At 40.9% G+C, this 18,254-nt stretch overlaps 1 protein-coding gene across 2 annotated transcripts; it reads right to left on the bottom strand.

The window, feature by feature from the left end:
• Positions 1-2,706: 2,706 nt before the first annotated feature.
• liat1 (ligand of ATE1) lies at positions 2,707-18,145 on the bottom strand. Of its 2 annotated transcripts, none has more exons than XM_073053320.1 (2): positions 17,611-18,145; positions 2,707-8,600 (listed from the first exon to the last, which is right to left on the bottom strand). In XM_073053320.1, the coding sequence occupies exons 1-2, from the start codon at positions 17,783-17,785 to the stop codon at positions 8,161-8,163; spliced, it is 615 nt and encodes a 204-aa protein (XP_072909421.1). In that variant the 5' UTR covers positions 17,786-18,145; the 3' UTR covers positions 2,707-8,160. The 2 variants fall into 2 exon arrangements, 1 of the variants encoding a protein (XP_072909421.1); XR_012099888.1 differs by having other exon boundaries at positions 8,495-8,600; positions 17,528-17,748.
• Between the last annotated feature and the right edge of the window lie 109 nt (positions 18,146-18,254).

The following is an 18,254-nucleotide window of genomic DNA, read 5'->3' as shown; positions in this document are numbered from 1 at the left end:
TTTAACCCTAGCCTAAAACAGGACAATTTACAATGACTGATTAACCTGCTAATTGGTGTGTCTTTGGAGTGGGGGAGGAAGCCAGAGCATGTGGAGGAAACCCACACACACACACACACACGGGAAGAACGTACAAACTTTCTTAGATTGAGCTCCAAACTCCAACGCTCTGAGCTGTAATAGCATAGCACTAACTGCTACTCTATCCTGGCGCCATGATCATCAAAATACTTCATTTCTCAGTGCATGTGTTTCTTGGATTCTTAGTTCTTGAGAATTGTGTGGTCTGATATGGATTAAAGTTTTAATGTTTTGCAGCACACCTTTGAAAAGGTTAAATTACACCTTTGTATTAAAAAAAAAACACTGGCTCACAAAGGCAGAATTTGTATTTGATGGTTTCAGTTTAATGTTGGCATTGAATTTCCACCCACTTTACTGAAATGGGTGCTGAATTAGAATTTGAGCCTGCAGCACAATGGTATATCTTGATTTATACCCACTGATACAGGCTGCAAAAGCTGCCCAAGTTCTCTGGATGGCTGGTTGTGGCGGCAGGGCTTGCTGAATCTTGTACAGCTTTAGTAGTCCCGATGCAGCATGATAAATAGACTAACTTTTTATTCTGAGGAGGCTGTTGAAAATCCCACATGTTCTTGGGACTCTGCCACATTTGGTTTAGTACTTGATGGGCCAAATGGGTACTGTAAACCTGATTGTTCAATATCACTGGCATATGTTGTGAAATTTGTGGTTTTGTAGCAGCAGTACATGATAATTAAAAGCTATAAATTACAATTAAAAGTATATATTTAAAAAAACAGAAAATTAAATAAGTAGTGCAAACAGAGGGGGAAGGAGAACTGGGGTTAATGTTCATGGTTCGTTGTCTATTCCGAGGGGAAGAAGCTGTCCCTGAAGTGTTCAGCATATGCCTTCAGGCTCCTATATCTCCTGATTGATGTGGGCAATGACAAGAGGGCATGTCTTGGGTGTTGGGGGTCCTTCCTTACTGATGGATGCCACTATGGGGAGGTGGCACAGCTAACGGTGATGCTGCCTTTCAGCTCCAGCGACCTGGGCTCAATCCCGACCTCGAGTGCTGTCTATGTGAAGTTGTGTGGGCTTTGTCCAGTTACTTTCCGGGTCCCAAACACACGTGAGCCCATTGGTCACTGAATTGCTCCTAATATGTAGCTGAGTGGGAGAATCTGGAGAGTTGATGGGAATACATTGGAATAAATGGGTGCATTATGACTGGTCTTAACAGGGCTAAATGACTCCAACTCTTCCTGGTAGCTACGATGTAGTGCACCTTTCTTTCCATTGGGTTTCCAATTACGTTAGTAAAGACTGTTCTTGTGCTTTCTGGATGCTTCACTTTTTTAAAAAATCAGTCATGGGCCAGGGATTCTGTGGAGTTGAAGACATTGCATTACTTCCCCATAGGAGTCTTTGAGAATATCTTTGGAAGCATTTCTGGTACTTGTGTCATGAAAAAAACCCTGAGTGGGTGGGTTGCTTTGGGAGAATGGTGTCAGGAGTGCAAATGAGATATTCTGTCTTTCACAGATAATAGTATAATAGTTACTAACTCAATGGGTGTGAATGCAAATGACACCTTTCACCAAGTTTTGATGTACATGTGATAATAAACTTGAATCTTGGTAAGTTTAACATTATTACAGCACTAGCAACCCACCACTGTCTCTAAGGAGTTTGTACATTTCCTGTGACTGTATAGGTTTCCTCTGGGTGTACTAGATCCCTCCCACGTTCCAAAATTATACAGGTTGGTAGGTTAATTGGACACATGGACATTGTTCCCTCTGCACATTAAATGCAGGTGTCCCCTGCTTTACGTATGTTTGCTTTACGCCACTTCGCTTTTACAAAAGACCTACATTAGTAACCTGTTTTCACATTACAAAGAGGATTTTCGCTTTTATGAAAATTTTTCCCATATAAATTAATGGTTCTTCGCTTTACGCCATTTTGGCTTAAGAAAGGTTTCATAGGAATGCTCTACCTTTGTAACGGCGGGGGGGACACACCTGTAGTTAAATTAACTAAGTGCAAAAATAAGTAATGATGTGGTGTTCATGGATTCAATGTCCATTCAGAGGAGAAGAAGCTGCTCCTGAATCATTTTGTGTGTGTGTGTGTGTGTTGTTGTTCTTCAGGTTCCTGTACCACCTGTTAAGCAGAGGGGTTTGGATCATGTTTTCACAGCCCCCCCCCCCCCCCCCACACACACACACACACACACAACCCTGTGCTTCTTGCTCAGTCTATGTAGTCCCTGTCTTTGAAGATGGATCATGAACAAAGTGTTGGTTTTGAGCTTCAAATGCTCTTCTTTCCCAGAGGTCAAAAGCTGCTGGTGCAGTGGTGGTGGTACATTAAAAAAAAATTCACATCTGCCTTTGCTGAGAAGCAAATCCTGAGATATGGAAAGAGATTTTAATTTTTCCTAAATATAGTGGCCTTAATTGTCAGGGAGTCATGATACACCATAAGACGGGTTAGTAGCGGATTTTATTTAAATAGTTCCAGACCGATTCACACTACACAGAAACAATGGACCTTGATGACCGAGTATTGGGTTGATAGTGAATTGACAACTTCTTACATCCTTCACGTACATTAGGAGTAAAAATTTTTATGTCTCTGTCGCAATGTGCAAGTTATAGTAATTTGTAATAAATGGTATGTACAGTAAGGTATACACCAGAGCAGTCAATATAGCTTAGAAATGCAATTGCATCAGTGTGAATTAATCAGCAAATGGCCTGGTGGAAGAAGCTGTCCTGGAGCCTGTTCGTCCTGGCTTTTATGCTGCGGTACCGTTTCCCAGATGGTAGCAGCAGGAACAGTTTGTGGTTGGGGTGACTCGGGTCCCCAATGATCCTTCGGGCCCTTTTTACACACCTGTCTCTATAAATGCCATAAATAGTGGGAAGTTCACATCCACAGATGCACTAGGCTGTCCGCACCACTCTCTGCAGAGTCCTGAGTACAGTTCCCATACCAGGCAGTGATGCAGCCAGTCAGAATGCTCTCAATTGTACCCCTGTAGAAATCCTTAGGATCTGGGGACTCATGCTGAACTACTTCAACTGTCTGAGGTGAAAGAGCTTTTTTCACCACAGAGACAGTATGTACAGACCAAGTGAGGTCCTCGATGATGTGTGTACCAAGGAACTTAAAGCTGTTTACCCTCTCAACCCCAGATCCTTTGACGTCAATAGGGGTGAGAATGTCTCTGTTCCTCCTGTATCCACAACCAGCTCCTTTGTTTTTGATATTGATTCTGCAACTGACAGGTTGAACTTTTCTAGCTGAGTGGAGCTAAATTTTAAGATGAAAGGGCTAGCAAGTAAACATTGCTGACTAATGGAACTGAGCAAGAAAATTTAAAAAAACAGGAAATGGATACAGTTGGAGGATTGGAACATTTATTACTTTGGTTGCATGTAATTCTCTTTTCTATGGTTTTCAAGGCCCCTCGCACCTTCTTCTTGAACTAGCCCTGGTGCAACATTTTCATTCTGCACATCATCCCAGGAGTCCTTGTAGTAAACTAGGCTGCTAATTTTGTGCCTTGGTGTACAGTTACAACACGATGCAAAACCTTCCACTCAGCCAGATTAATTTACCGCAAGTACATTTAGCAGCAAAAAAAAAGCCATAATTTTTGGGTGGAAAATAAATTTATTCAATCAATATTTTCTCAGCTTGAAGTTCTGCATTCAGCAGGATAATGTAAGCACTGAATCGTTGAGGAATATTATACAAGCCATTATGAAGCTGAAGCAAACATTTTTTTCTCTTTCTATGAAGTAAAGTCTAAAAAACACTAATAGAAGGGTTCAAAAATATAAGGGCCATCTTTAATCAAAATTTTAAGGAATGACTTCCGCCATCTTTGTTCTCCTGTGCAGAAGCAGGTAGCTTTCATCAACTTGAATAGTTTACTACAGAGTAGATGTTTCCAGTTTTGTGGGTGACCAATCAATCTCCAAGTTGGTGCTCCTGAAACTGATCAATAATTCTGCCCAGGACAGTGGCTTAGTGATTTGTATTAACTTGTCTGATTCCAGAAGCACGAAACTAAGATGATTGTTCCAACCTCATCACAGTAGATAAAGCTTCAATTAAATATCTCTGGCAACCAGGAACCCACTATCAACATCCCAAGAACATCCTTGCACAATCTACTGCCTTTGTGACTTCATGAACAGCAATGTGGCTGTCTTTTATAGCTCCCTCCAGTGCAAGCATACATGGCAAGTTCTTCTACCATTCCTAGTCCCTCCCTTGTCCTTTGAATGAACAAATAAAATATAATGATTTGGGGTTGAGAAGCCTTCAGCCTGAAGCATTAGCTTGGTTTCTTTTTTGAACTGGGTGTTTGCAGTTTTTTCTGTTCTTACTTCACATTTCTAGTAACTACATTTTATTTTGTTTTACACAAGATCGATCCTTGCTAGGTATTCAATTGTTGGGGTTCTATTACAGGTATTGTGCTCTGATTTCTGGTGGCATTTGTGATCATTATCAATAGTACGGATTTTTATAATAAAACAGTGATTTATGAATTTATATGCTTTTTGATTTTTTTAAAAAGCCTACAAAATGAACATTCAAATATATGTAATTTAAGGGACTGCACTTTCTACAAGGTGATGTGTTTTGTTCTGTAATTTGCTTGTGTTGGCCAAACAAAAGGAAACGAGGGAAGAATTTCAAATGCATTTTGACTTAGCTTGCAAAATATTGTTCAGATCTGGCCCTGGACACTTTCAGCTCGAGTTTCCACTGAGATAGTTTGCAGGGCTTTGGAGGCGCTTAAAGTTTAATGCTGTTTTTAAAATTTTGTTTCCATGTTGCTAATAGATTTAGAATCAATAAATTTTCTGGAGAAACTGACTCCTGTGCACCTATATAACTAGAAACTGATCCTGGGGGGAAGCACTGGAAGAGCCAATGCTCAATTCAAAATCACAGACTTCTCACAGGTTCTGGACAAGGTATTGATTTCAAATCCTTTTTGTTACTCCATCTATAAAACCTGAATATGGAAATATTTTTATTTCAAGATTACTCACACTGGAAGGTTGTTTTGGTGATTAGCTTATACAGAAAGTAAAGCCAAAAAAAGCTAATTTAAAACTAGAGCAATGATGCATGAGAATTACACCTGGATTTCCAGTTGGCCAATTTGAATTTTAGAATTCTAGTTTATTTTTCTAATCCACAAAGATTAACTATAGGTAATAGTGTATTTGAGGTCTAAAAGACATTCATTAGAGCAGATGTTCCCAACCTTTTTATGCCATGGATCCCTACCATTAACCAAGGGGTTAATGGACCCTAGGTTTGTAACTCCTGCATTAGCATATCCAGTGTCCTCAGTTAACCTTTCCTTTCTTCAACTTTAAAAAAAATTTGGTCATAGTTTTGGTTCTAGCAAGAAGTTAAATTGGATACTAAGATGTTTTAACACAAATGTACATGCGTAAAATGTACACTATTCATTTTATGAAAAGAGTAAATGGTGAGGCAACCTGATTCTAGGTTTCCAACAATCACTTTAGCTGTTAATGAGAATGCATAAATAGCCCTAGGCAATTTGTCAGTAGTGGAAAAGCTGTAACAGCTGTATTAAATAGCAGCCACTGAGATGTCTAATTTGAATACAGGTGCTTGCTGATCCAGTCTGACTAGCTCTAGGAGCTGATGATTTATTATTCACCAGGAACAGCAGAGTGATTGGAAACAACTTCAGATGATTGCACAATCGGGTTATTTAAATACAGAAATTCATCCATGATTGTGTCATTACTGTCAAGGCAGAACTTTACTGTTCAACCCTAATTGCCTTGAGTTGGTGCTGATTTGGAATGCAATGTTAGTCTACGTGGAGAAGGTATTCTTACTGTGCTGATGGGTAGGTAGCTGCAGGTTTTTGACCCAATGACGGTGAAGGAACAGGGATTATGCTTGCAAATTGGCATGGTGTGCCTATTAGAAGGAATTTCTTGGGTGGTGGCTGTGCTCCACAAGCCTGCAAACATTTTCCTACCAAGAATTTATTTTACTTATTTATTGTGGAATAAGCCCTTCCTGCCCTTTGAGCCACGCCACCCAGCAATCCCCCTATTTAATTAAGCCTAATCATGGGACAATTTACAAAGACCAATTAACCTACCACCTGGTACGTCTTTGTCTGTGGGAGGAAACTAGAGCACCTGGAGGAAACCCACACAATCATGGGGAGAACATACAAACTCCTTACAGGCAGCAGTGGAAATTGAACACAGGTTACCTATACTGTAAAACATCATGCTAACCACTAAGCTACCATACCACCCTCAGAATATAGGCCAGGAGCTTGTGAGATGCTTTTGAAAGAGTTGTGACAGAGCATCTTGTTGAGGAAATCCACTGCAGAATGATGTGCTGGTTAAGGAGGATGTGAATGTTTAAAATGGAGGTTGGAATGCAAATAAAGTGTGCTGCCTTGTCCGAGAAGGTGCTGATTGGGCCATTGCCAGTATAAATTCCTTTGTTAATAGCATGTTTGTTTTATCTTTGTGTGTAATCTTTAGAAACCATGGCATTGCTATAATGCTTGATCTGTGGTTACATAGTTCAGTTATCACAAATTAAGTGCTTGATGAACTACATCAGCCAGACAAATATTAATTTAGAAATAAAAAATACAGTAGTCCTAGTCAGAACTTGTAAAGTAAGGAAGAGTTGATCTTTCATATCCACTATCTTTCATTAGAATCTTCCCTCCCTTCCACAAGAAAGATCATTGGTCTGAAACATCCTGATTCTCCAAACACAGCCTGGCCTGCTGAGTATATCACACATTTTGCCTTTTGCAGATTTTGGTCTTCAGGGACTTGGGTTTTGCTAATAGTTATACATATCAGAAGTTGTTGGCAACTTGTAAAAATAACCTGGGTGAGGTATTTTTGTGCTTGCAATACACTTACATTGATTTTGGATTTGTAATTTTGAAATACACACATATAGTAAATAAAGAAATCAGGTTTATAAATTACTATCTTATTAAAATTTTAAATGACTTTTCAAAATCTATACAAGTTATCTTAGTACCCAGCAGCATCTCACCCTTCAACTTAAGTTGGTTTGTTGAAATGTCTTGGTGTAAATTTAGTTAACTTGCATTATTAGAAAGAACTGGATGAGCCATTTAGAAGGCAGGTCCAGTTCAAAGTACTGCACATGCTAGACAGAGGCCACTCATAGCCTCGGGGTGGGGTGGCAGAGCAGCCAGAAATGGTTTTATTACGTGATTTCTCACCTGAATGGAGGACTATTTAATCATCAGTTTGATCACCATATTTGAGAGAAACTGCAGAACTGGCCTAGCCTCTTACAAGTCACTAAACCTTGGGGCTCCTGCAAAAGCACAGACGTGGGATGCAGAAGTCTTTGATTGATGATCTTACGACCCACACGTTCAAATTAGTTGATACTGTGCCTGCCAGTGAAAGGATCCTTAACTTTACTGGGTGAACATGAGAAGATGGGGGCTTTACTCCACCTTAAAATCAGATTATCACCATTTCATAACATCTCTCACTAAAGAACAAGACTAAGGCACGAGAAAGTGGGTTATCAATTACAGACATCTGTTCAAACAGCTCAAGTTTGATTTGGTCTGAATTTACAGGAGGGAGAAGAGAGCCATTAGACTGCACTGGTTAAAGCACCAATTATTTTACCGTTTGTGCTCATAATAATTGTAATGAAACTAGGAAGGACCCTTTAGAAGCAGGGATCTTATTTTTTCCAAAAATAGAAACTCAGACTGAGTCATTTTCCTTAATTAAAAAAAATCTTAAGCGCTGTAATAATCTAACCCTATCTTGATTGTTTCAATCTTAAGGTGCATGCCAGTTTCTGAACCTGAAAATGAAATGCAAAACAAGATGTTACCCCACCAATTTTGGTTGATTCTATTTAGGATATTTCTCGGGCACTTGCAGACACCATCAAACATCAAGGTGATTTTAAACCCAGTTTACATGAATGTGTGTAGCTTTCCAACTATGAGAGAATGTCTGTGGTTGGAGGATTAGTTCCTTTGACTGCATACACTTCAATACATTTTGTACTTCAGGCACTTTGCCCCATAAAATAAGAGTTTGCGTGATCTTTTGAGGCTAGTTGCTGGTAGATTTTACTGGTGGTGACGTATGGATTCTCCTTCGGACTCCGAGTTTCAGAAAGGTTCTTTCGGCACAACTGGATCTCCTTGCGCATGCTGTTTTGGGCTGCCAGGTACCTCAACTGCCGATTTAGTTTGTAAAGCTTGATCCTCTCCTCTTCTGCCACAGGGTCATCAAGAACTCCATCCCACCGCAGAGACTCATTTACAGAGGTAGCAAGTTGGTCGATGGAGGATACATCAGTGTGATCTTTGTTATCTCCATTAGATTTAACACAGTTTTCCATGGGGTCTGGACATGACTTTTTATCCCCTTGACTGGATGATGTTTCAATGCTTGGAGGTGCCGTAGATGCATGGGGTTTGCTGCTTTTCCCACGTTTATGAGCTAGAGAGACAAGAAGTGTTAGCTGGATGCACTGAATCAGAATCAGGTTTAATATCACTGACATATTTAGTGAAATTTGTTGTTTTGTGGCAGCAGGAAAGTGTAATACATAAACATACCATAAATTACAATAAAAATATAAAAAAAATAAGTACTGCAAAAAGAGAGCAAAAATAGTAAGGAGCAGGAGGAAAAGTTTGGTTGGCCATGACTATGACCCGCCGACCGGTGCGTGTTGAGGCCCCGCCCATAGAGTCCCCGAGCTATCCCGCATGCGCGGACACTCGCAGCCTGTCGAGAGCGGCAGCTGAGAACGGGAGCAGTTTAAAATTGGCCAGTTTTGATTTGGCCCAGACGTCTTTACCGACCCTGTGCCACAAGGGTTTCGAGGGTGGTAAAACAAGGAATAGTAACGTAAAAGGGGGTAAGGGAGAGAAGGTAGATCTTCCCTTAGCGAAGAAAAAGGTCCTAGAGGTAGGAAATAAAGATGAGAAACAGATAAAGCTGTTAAAAGGTCCAGGGTTGGACATGGATGATCTGTCTGGTTTGGCAGGACTGTTTGAAGAAGTTGAAAATTCTAAAGGTGTTCCCGATAATGAAATGAGGGCAGTCCTAGATGAAAAGGATGCCATTACCTTGAAGAAGTCTGCTGGGTTGGCAGATGGGGTTGAGTTTACTCCGGAAGTGAGTTGCCCAGAGAGTAACTGGGAGGATCAGGGGAATTTAGAATTTGAAAAGGGTACGGGTATTGAAAGCCTGGAAGAGGCCAATGCCCCGTTTGAGTGTGTCCAAGATGGGGATGCACGTGGTCCTGAACCTAGTCATGGAGCTCAGAAAAAGTCTGAGATATTTGACTCAGCTGGACGAGACGGTCGTCCTTTTGGAGCAGATAGACTTGGTTCGGGAAAAAAGGGGTTAACCTTGGGAAGTGTGAGTTCCCAGATGGTTGTGCTGAAGGGGGTGTTCAGAATTAATGTGGAGTTTACGAATGGGGAGATAACTGTTGTTGTGGAGGAGAACGGTAAATCTGTAGTTCCCAAATCGAATGAAAAAAAGTTAAAGTCTAGATTGATGCCTGCACATCGATTACAGGTTGATTTGGAATGTAAGGGTGCCTCACACGCTATTGTTATTCAAGAAAGCGCTGTGAGGAAGCCAAGATTTAAATGCGGCCGGAGAAAAAGGTTCGAACTGAAACACATCAGCCTGCATGGTCTTGACAAAAGGGTTAACTACCTGTGTAGCGTTAAAGAATTGGGTGGAAATTCCCATGATGGACTAGGTTGGGGACACAGAGTTAAGAGAATAACCCTCGTGGAAAGGAAAGGCGGGAGAGTACCTCGCCAAATTACTCAAGTTCCCCACGGGGAGACTCTCCGGAAAAGAGGCGATGGTTAATAGAAAATGCCATTTTTAAACAGCAACGCCGGTTGTACGGGTTTGCGCCAAAGCCTGTGACTAATAAAGACAACCCCTTTGGAGACCTGCCGGTGAAATAACACGACCGAAACGATTAGTATTTGGATAAACTTTTGTAGATGCACCTAAGCTAAGATCACACCTCCTTAGTTTTGTTGCTGAAGAAAATAAATAAATAGGTGGTTATTGAGCTGAAGTTTGATGCTACCAGACTTTAGTACGATACGCGATGTTAAGATATTAAAGAAAGGGACACTGTAATTGTTACCTGTTTAGATACTGACTTGAATGTATAACGGTAGTACTCTGTGAAGAGAGGAGCTTGTGTATTGTGTTAGAAAAAAAAATCCTATAAGACTCTGTACCAACTTGTTTTTAACTGCTGGTAAAAAAACTTTTAAGAGGGGAGGTGTTATGACTCCAGCCCCCTCCTTTGTGAGATTCGCAAGAGCCCTAGACAAGGGGGGGTCAAATGACCCAAGAGAGAGAGGGAGACGTGCTGAAGACCACGTTCCCCCGGGAAGCAGAATAAAGCGACTCTTTGACTATTGTCTCATGAAGACCATGTGTAAAGCCCTCGGGCAAAGTGGGCTGGTCGCTCAACAAGACAAAAACCTCGGACATAGCCATTGTCTTGGGAGACACCTTTGTGGGATAAGGAACTGGCCTACGTGCAAAATCTCAGGGCAATGTGAGATGGGTGATGGGGGAAGGATTGCCTCGCCCCCCCACCCTGATGGACATCTACAACCCTGCCAGTCCAGATAAAAGGTGGGCTGCCGAGGCGGGGCGCCAGACGCACCAGAAGACGCGCTTGAGATCCTGTGACAGCGTTTTGATAGCGACAGCCGATGGTGGGGTTCGTGTGCGTCTTTTCCTTGCCTGGGATTGGCGACCCCACAACGGAAGAACGGCTTAGCTACAGGGGAGGCCACAGATGAGCGTTCATTCCCCCAACGAGGCTCCGACAAACCGAACTCCTCCAGGTTGGAAAACCTGTCGGGTAACTCTTTCATCCCCCCGTCTCTCTCTCTGTCTAACAAAAGTGCACCAACGCGACACCACAACGACGGCAGTGGGTGGAACTGCAGTGACCGCAAAAAGACTTTTAAATATCCAGTAAACAAAATATATCTACATTACCCCTAGACAACGATAGAGCTTATTTCTGATTGATTATTACTATACCTGTGCTTTAGATTGAGTTGTGATGACGTATATGATTTGAATGTTTTGTATTAACCATACGTTTGTGCCCCTTTATAAATAAAAACGTTTGAAAATAGTAGCATCAGGCTTCGGTGGACCCATCTATCTTTGCTGGAAAACTACCCGGTTACTGGGGAACGTAACACATACCATAAATTACAATAAAAATATAAAAAAATAAGTACTGCAAAAAGAGAGCAAAAATAGTAAGGTAATCTTCATGGGTTGGTTCATAATCTGTTCAGAAATATGATGGTGGAAGGGAAGAAGCTGTTCCTAAAACATTGACTGTGTGTCTTTGGCCTCCTGTAACTCCTCTGATTGCAGTAATAAGGAGAAAGCATAACCTGCATGATAGGAAGGCTTAATGATGGACGTTGTCTTTCTGAGATATCGATTGAAAAGAAACAGCATTTGAGGAGTTTGATTTATCAGATAGATTGCCGGAAGCAAGCTCAGTATATAGTGATAAGGAAACACTAACATAATTTAAGGTGACGACTAACATCAAAAGAATAAGGCTATTATAACCTCTGCACTTTTTTAAGATTGGATCTTGATAAATCGTCATAGGTGAATTTTATTCGCTGATATTTTAAAATTAAGAATTGGGTTCTACTCTGAATACCAATATAAAATAAATAAAATCAGGAAATGGGCACGCGGAGTAGCTGGGTGAATTTGCACACACTATTGTACAATTGTTTACAATATTGTAATTATCAAAATCAGCAAACAAAAGCTTGAAACACACACACCACCAAGCTCAAAGACAAATATCCTGCTATTATAAGACTCCTGAATAGATTTCAGGCACAACAAGAATGAACTCTTGATATTTCAGTCTACCTGGTCATGGTCCTTGGCAGCTTATTTGTCCACCTGCATCGCATTTCCTTTGTAACTGCACCACCATATTCTGCATTCTTCTACTGCTTTTCTTTTTGTAGTATTTATGTTTGATATGTTTGTGTAGATCGACACCTATTTTATGCCATGGACCAATACCATTAAGCAAGCAGAACCCCTGGTGTAGATGGTATAGTTTTATCACTGTGTCTCAGTACATATGACAATGTTAAAGTAATTACCAATATGAGACTGATCTTGTGTGTACATGTCATTTTACCTTCTATTATTTCCTTGATGACTCAAGTTCATGCAAAGTCTTTGCATCTACCTCCTTATGGAAGAAGTAAACAACCAACCTGGTTTAATTCCTACCTAACACTCTTCTGAATTTCTTAAGATGTTTGTGGATGGTAAATACTCTTCTTATGGATGGCTGGGTGTAATCCTCGATTGCATTAAACTTGGGCACACTCATGCATTAAAGATTTTTATCTGCGATATCAGATACATCTTGCAAATATCTGCAGATACCCAGGAATAGTTAATACTATTCCAGTAATCAGGGCTGCTCTGTTACAATTTCTAATATCAGAGTGCCATCTACTGGAAATTGTGGACACAATCCATTTGGCTGAATTGCAATATTCCCTTCTTGTAAGAGTGGTGCTGCTCCTATCATTAGTATAAGCACAATTTGGGTGAGGAACTTTTGCTCTAAAATGGATGAACTCTTCAGGGATTGGGAGGGGGGCTGTCAATGGTTCCATTTAATATCAGAGAATATACAACCTGAAATTCTTACTCTCTGCAGACATCCTCCAAACAGAAGAAAACCCTAAAAAAATACATGGCAGAAAAAACATAAGAACCCCCAAAGTCCCCTGCAGTGCACACAACAGTGAACAAAAATCTTGCTAAAACAGTCTTAAACTTCATATGTACATACCTTGTCATCATCCTTTTTGTGTAGAACCCTGTACAGAGCCTGGGGCAAGTAAGTTATCACTATAATAATATATCGACTGTCAAGACTTTGTTTTAAGATTTCATTTGCTTGGCAAAGTTTAAGTAGTTTAGTTTTATAGAATGTGACATGAAATGTGTCAAATATGTATAAATGAATGTACAAATTAGAAGCAAATGTCGACTCTTCAGTCCTACAGGTATACTATGCTTTTCAAGAAGATTAGCATACCTGATAACCTGAACCCCGTGTTCCTGTCTACCCCTGCCATAAAAAGACTCAAAGGCTTTGCTTCCAAAATCCTTTGAATTAGACTCATGGCCCTCCAAGAGAGAAAAAAAATCACACTCTCTATCCTAAACAAAGGTGAGTTTGACCACTCCCCCTCTCCAGTTCTACAATCTCCCAGAAGATGATAAGTCTTTTCCACATCCACCCTATCAAAACCCCTCAGTATCTTATTGGTTGTCCAACATCGTCAAAGTTGGCTGAGCTCTGTTGTGGTCAAGATTATGCCGAATAGCTGCAAAATGTTGCCATAGGTCGGGGGAATGTGAAAGCTGTGGGAAGATAATAGACTGGAGAAACTCAGCTTATTTCCTCTGTACCAGGATTCCCAAACTGTTTTCGTATTATCCCTACCATTAACTGAGGGGTTGGGGACCCCTGCTTCTGAACGGAGAAAGGGGATTTACCAGAGCTGCTTGAACTTGAGAAAAGTCTAGATGGAATATGCAGCTGTAGAAAGGAAAGTCAGATATCACAGATGTAATATGATTGGCAAGTGAATCAGGGATAACACAAGAAATGCTTTTTTAATACAACATGTGCTGAGGATTTCTGGTCAAGATGGTGCCTATGTACAATGCTCCTTCAGTCGATATCTTCTGGATAGATCATGAAACCATATATTTCACTTCCTTTATGCCTCTTACATTTGTTTTTAATCTTGGATGTGATTCTGGAACTGTTGGAGCCTCTGATTTGCTGTTTGAAGATTGTTTGGGTGTTTCAGCACTCTGCAGTCTCCAAGAGAATTCTGGGAGGCAGGGGCAGCATGCGCCAACTTCAAGGGGGCAGGCAACAGGATAGCGGCAGGATGCAGCCAATCTTCAACGAAGTAATCAACCATTTCACTGATTAAAGCTTCCATTGTTCGCTGATTAACCGGTGTGGGAGATTGAAATGTCGAGGCGAATGCGGAAGTTTGGAGATCGTTTGGGTGTTGCAGTGCTCTGCAGTCTCCGACAGGACTCCGGGAGACAGAGGCAGTGTGCCGGAAACTCACGGTGGGCAGGCTGTGGGATGGGGCGTGTGCCGATGTTTGACAATCCATTTCATCAATTAAAGCTTCCATTGTGTGCCGATTAAAGCGATGTGGGAGATTGAAACAGTGAAGCGAATGTGGAAGGTCAGCGAAGGCTGCCTGCCTTTTGATCACCGAGGATCACTCTGCTACGCTAGCAGAGAGGGGACAGCCTGTTGTTGTGCCCAGAGAATGTTGCCCAGGTTTTCTGCATTTTGGAAGTGGACTTGGACTGTAGAGGTTTTTTTGGGGGTCTTAATAGTTTTTTGTATTTTGTGGTTTTTCTCTCCCAATCTTTCTCTTTTTTTGTGCGGGGGTGATGGTGGTGGGGATTTGGGGGTTGATGTTCCTGTTCTGTTTTTGTTTGTTTTTTTTGTGCAGGGGGCAGATTTGGGGGTTGATGTGCCTGTTCTGTTTTTGTTCATTTTTTTGTGCAGGAAGGTGGGTGGAATTTGGGGGTTGATGTGCCTGTTCTGTTTTTGTTTAATTTTTTTGTGTGGGAGGGGGCTATTTTGGGGGTTGATGATCGTGCTGTCTTTCTTTTCTTTCTTGATTTCATGGCTACCCAGAGAAGAAGAATTTCAGAGTTGTATACTTTGACAATAAATGAACCTTTGAACCCTTACTCAAGAGTTGGAAAGAATCAACATTAATATTCAGATGGGATTGGATAAATAATTGATAGTAAAAAAAACAAATTTTTTCAGGAACATGAGTAAAAGAAAATAACAGAACAAGAGTTAAACTTTATTTCAAAAGATTGGGACAGGTGTGGTGGACTCAATAGGTTCCTTCTGCACTATGCCATTCTACAGAAGTACTAGCTGCATGGAAAGCCATATTGGTGGCTGTTTCTATTTGTCAGTCACTAAGAGGAAGTACACTAAAAGTCACATGTCAGAGAAATAGCAGCAAAATCTAAGTCATAGGCCAAAACTGGAAGCAACCAGTTGGCATCCAAGAGAAAGTGGCTCTTTATTGACATTGATGATGTGATGTAAGCTGGGTCCTCTTCGACAACCTATCCCATGATTTTTGTGTTGGATTATCCACTTTTTTAAACTGGTTTACTTTTCTATTACCAAACATTTCCATATTTGCTATCTCCAATTTCCTTGCCTTTTGTTAAGCCAACCACCCCCTATTTATGCCCACACGCTTTTTCTTTAAACACAAGAGATCTGCAGATGCTGGAAATCCAAAGCAACAAGCACAAAATGCTGGAGGAACTCAGCTGGTGAGGCTGCATCTATGGAGAGGAATGAACAGCTGACATCTTGAGCCAAGCCTCTTCATTGGGACTGCCTTTTCTTTATCTTTTTAATTTTGTTGGTAATTCTTTCTAACAGATGCCTGAGATAATTTGTTACATCATCCAAATGATCATTCCAAAGCTGCTGCCAGTACTTTGTTGATATTTTCTTTGAAATACTGTATGTATTTCTCACACATCCGCCCCCCCCCCCCCTTTTCTTTGACGACGCTTATGAAGTGTCATTTTGTCTGCTCTTAGCTGAGGTTCTGGTTTTGTTACAGGTGTCTGTAGCTTCCTGTTTCAAAGACAGTTGTAATTCCGGTTTGGTACTCTAATGGTTTCTATAACATAGTATTTGATTATGAAACTTGGATACAATAGGGTCTTTTAAGAGCCTCTTAGATAGGTACATGGAGCTTAGAAAAATAGAGGGTTATGTGCTAGGGAAATTCTGGGCAGTTTCTGGAGTAGGTTACATGGTCGGTACAACATTGTGGACCGAAGGGCCAGTAATGTGCTGTAGGTTTCTATGTTCTATATTTTTGGAAATTTGACACAACAATTCAGAAATTTTCGCTCATGTGTTTAGGGCATATTCTAGAGTTGGTGTATATAGCAAATATTAATTTCAACAGCAACTAATTTTCAAATGGATTGTAGATTGAATTTAAAATTCAGCTCTGAACAATAGTTTTCCTGGAGCTGCAGATCGGGATTGATTTGCAAACCTGGAAACACACATTCACTTGAGGTTGGCATATGCATGAATCTGGAGAAGAAGGGGGGGGGGGGGAGAGAAGAAGAAGGAGGGAGAGGGAGAGGGAGAGAGAGAGAGAGAGAGAAAACCATGTCTGAACCATGAGAGTGAAAAAGGTGTTTAAAAATTATATGTAATTGAAAGGAAGCATTGTAAATACATTGTAACTATAGAATTGTCCTGCTGTTACCTTTGATCTTTAGCATATAAAAATGTCATGTAATCATGTAATTTTGGGTCAGGCATACCTCTTCAAAGAGTGTCTCGATTATGGTGCCTGTTGCTTGTTTTTGCTGAATAAACACTTCTATATCCACCATCTTTTGTGTCTCGCTGATGACTTTGTTCACAGTTGCAACAAGTGATTAAAAATATGACAAAGTCTGTAAACTTTTGACTGGAACAGAATATCCCAGTTTGAAGTTTAGATCCTGACCCATTACAGCTCTGGGCTGGATCTTCCACAAACAGGGTGAGAACGTGGGCAAATGTGAGATGGAGCTATGGGCTGTTGAGATGGGCAGACAAATGACTGAAGTGCTTTGGCAGTTGGCTGCTGGAACCAGAGCAAGGTGTGTGGTTCAAGCTTGTGTTGGAAAAATGAGGCCAGTGCCTGGGACAGGGAAGTAACCATGGACCATCAGACCAATGAACATAATTAGGCCATTTGGCCCATTGAGTCTGCACCACCATTTGATTATTGCTGATTCATTATCCCTCTCAAACCCATTTTCCTGCCTTCTCCCTTGTGATCTTTGACACCCTTACTAATCAAAAGACTAACAACCCTTCACTTAAATGTACCCAATGACTCAGCCTCTTTCCCCGTGATCATGTGGGCTTCCTCTGGGTGCTCTGCTTTCCTCCCACAGTCCAAAGACATACCGGTTGGTTGGTTGTAAATTGACCCGTGATTAGGCCAGGGTTAAGTTGGTGGGTTGCTGTGCAGTGCAGTTTGAAGGGCCGGAAAAGCCTATTCCATGCCGTATCTCAATGAATAAACAAACAAACAAACACGGTGTAATGAGATTTGGTACAAGTATAGTAGGAGGTTTAGACCATAAGCTTAGAGAAAGTAAAACATTATTGGAAACCACTTACAAGAGTATATTATATATTCGAATATATACTTCTATAGTAACAAATAGTTTCAATAGCAGATTACCTTAACTACGGTTGGAACGAGTGGAATGTGAGTGTTGGGGGAAAGGGGAATTGATATCCCTATTCAATGGTTATTTATCCTACCCATTACTGTTTCGGCGGAGGTTAATGGCGTACTTGAAGAGTTTCTCCCTGTTTTGCGGGAATTCTTTTTCTCTTTCACTCCCTTTTTCTTGATTTTCTTCTTTACCGCCGAATCACCAGTGAACTTCGTGGCCGACTTTGCCTTGTGCCCGCTGTTCGGGGTATTGCCTTCCATCACCAGCTCGCAGCCTTTCTTAATCCACTCCGTAGCATCAGTTTGGTTTTGGAACTTTTATAGGTTTCCAGAACAACAGACGTCTTCTATATCAGTGGGTAAATAAGAAACTGTGTGCATGCACGTTGGTCGACTCTTGAAGACTAACAATAATTGACTACCACCTTTCGTTAAAACTTTCTGTTTCCGAGATTTCGATCTTCCGACTTCTATATTTCATGCAATATAATCTAGTTTGCTCTGTTCTTAAATGCAGAGCAACGGGATCGATGACAGGCTGTTCATTGCTATTTCATTTGCGGTTTAGTTAATAATTTTATCTTCCTCTGTGGTAAAAAAGTCCTTTCTCCCTCCATCCCAATGCATAAACTGAACCTCCACGCCAGTGACGCGTTACCATGGCGACACCTCTCTACCCCCTTCCCAACCGCAAAGCACCTGCGCAGAAAAAAGTGCAAAAGTTAAAGAT

Source organism: Hemitrygon akajei, chromosome 8 (assembly GCF_048418815.1).
Source record: "Hemitrygon akajei chromosome 8, sHemAka1.3, whole genome shotgun sequence".
NCBI lineage: Eukaryota > Metazoa > Chordata > Chondrichthyes > Myliobatiformes > Dasyatidae > Hemitrygon > Hemitrygon akajei.
The sequence above is the reverse complement of the archived record's forward strand: the minus strand, read 5'-3'. Positions and strand labels throughout refer to the sequence as shown.

Excerpts from the sequence above, each read along its gene's own strand:
- liat1 (XM_073053320.1), bottom strand. The coding sequence starts at position 17,785 with ATGGAAGGCAATACCCCGAACAGCGGGCACAAGGCAAAGTCGGCCACG. Across the intron at positions 8,601-17,610 it reads CTCCGCCGAAACAGTAATGG|CTCATAAACGTGGGAAAAGC; the intron begins GTAGGATAAATA and ends TTGTCTCTCTAG.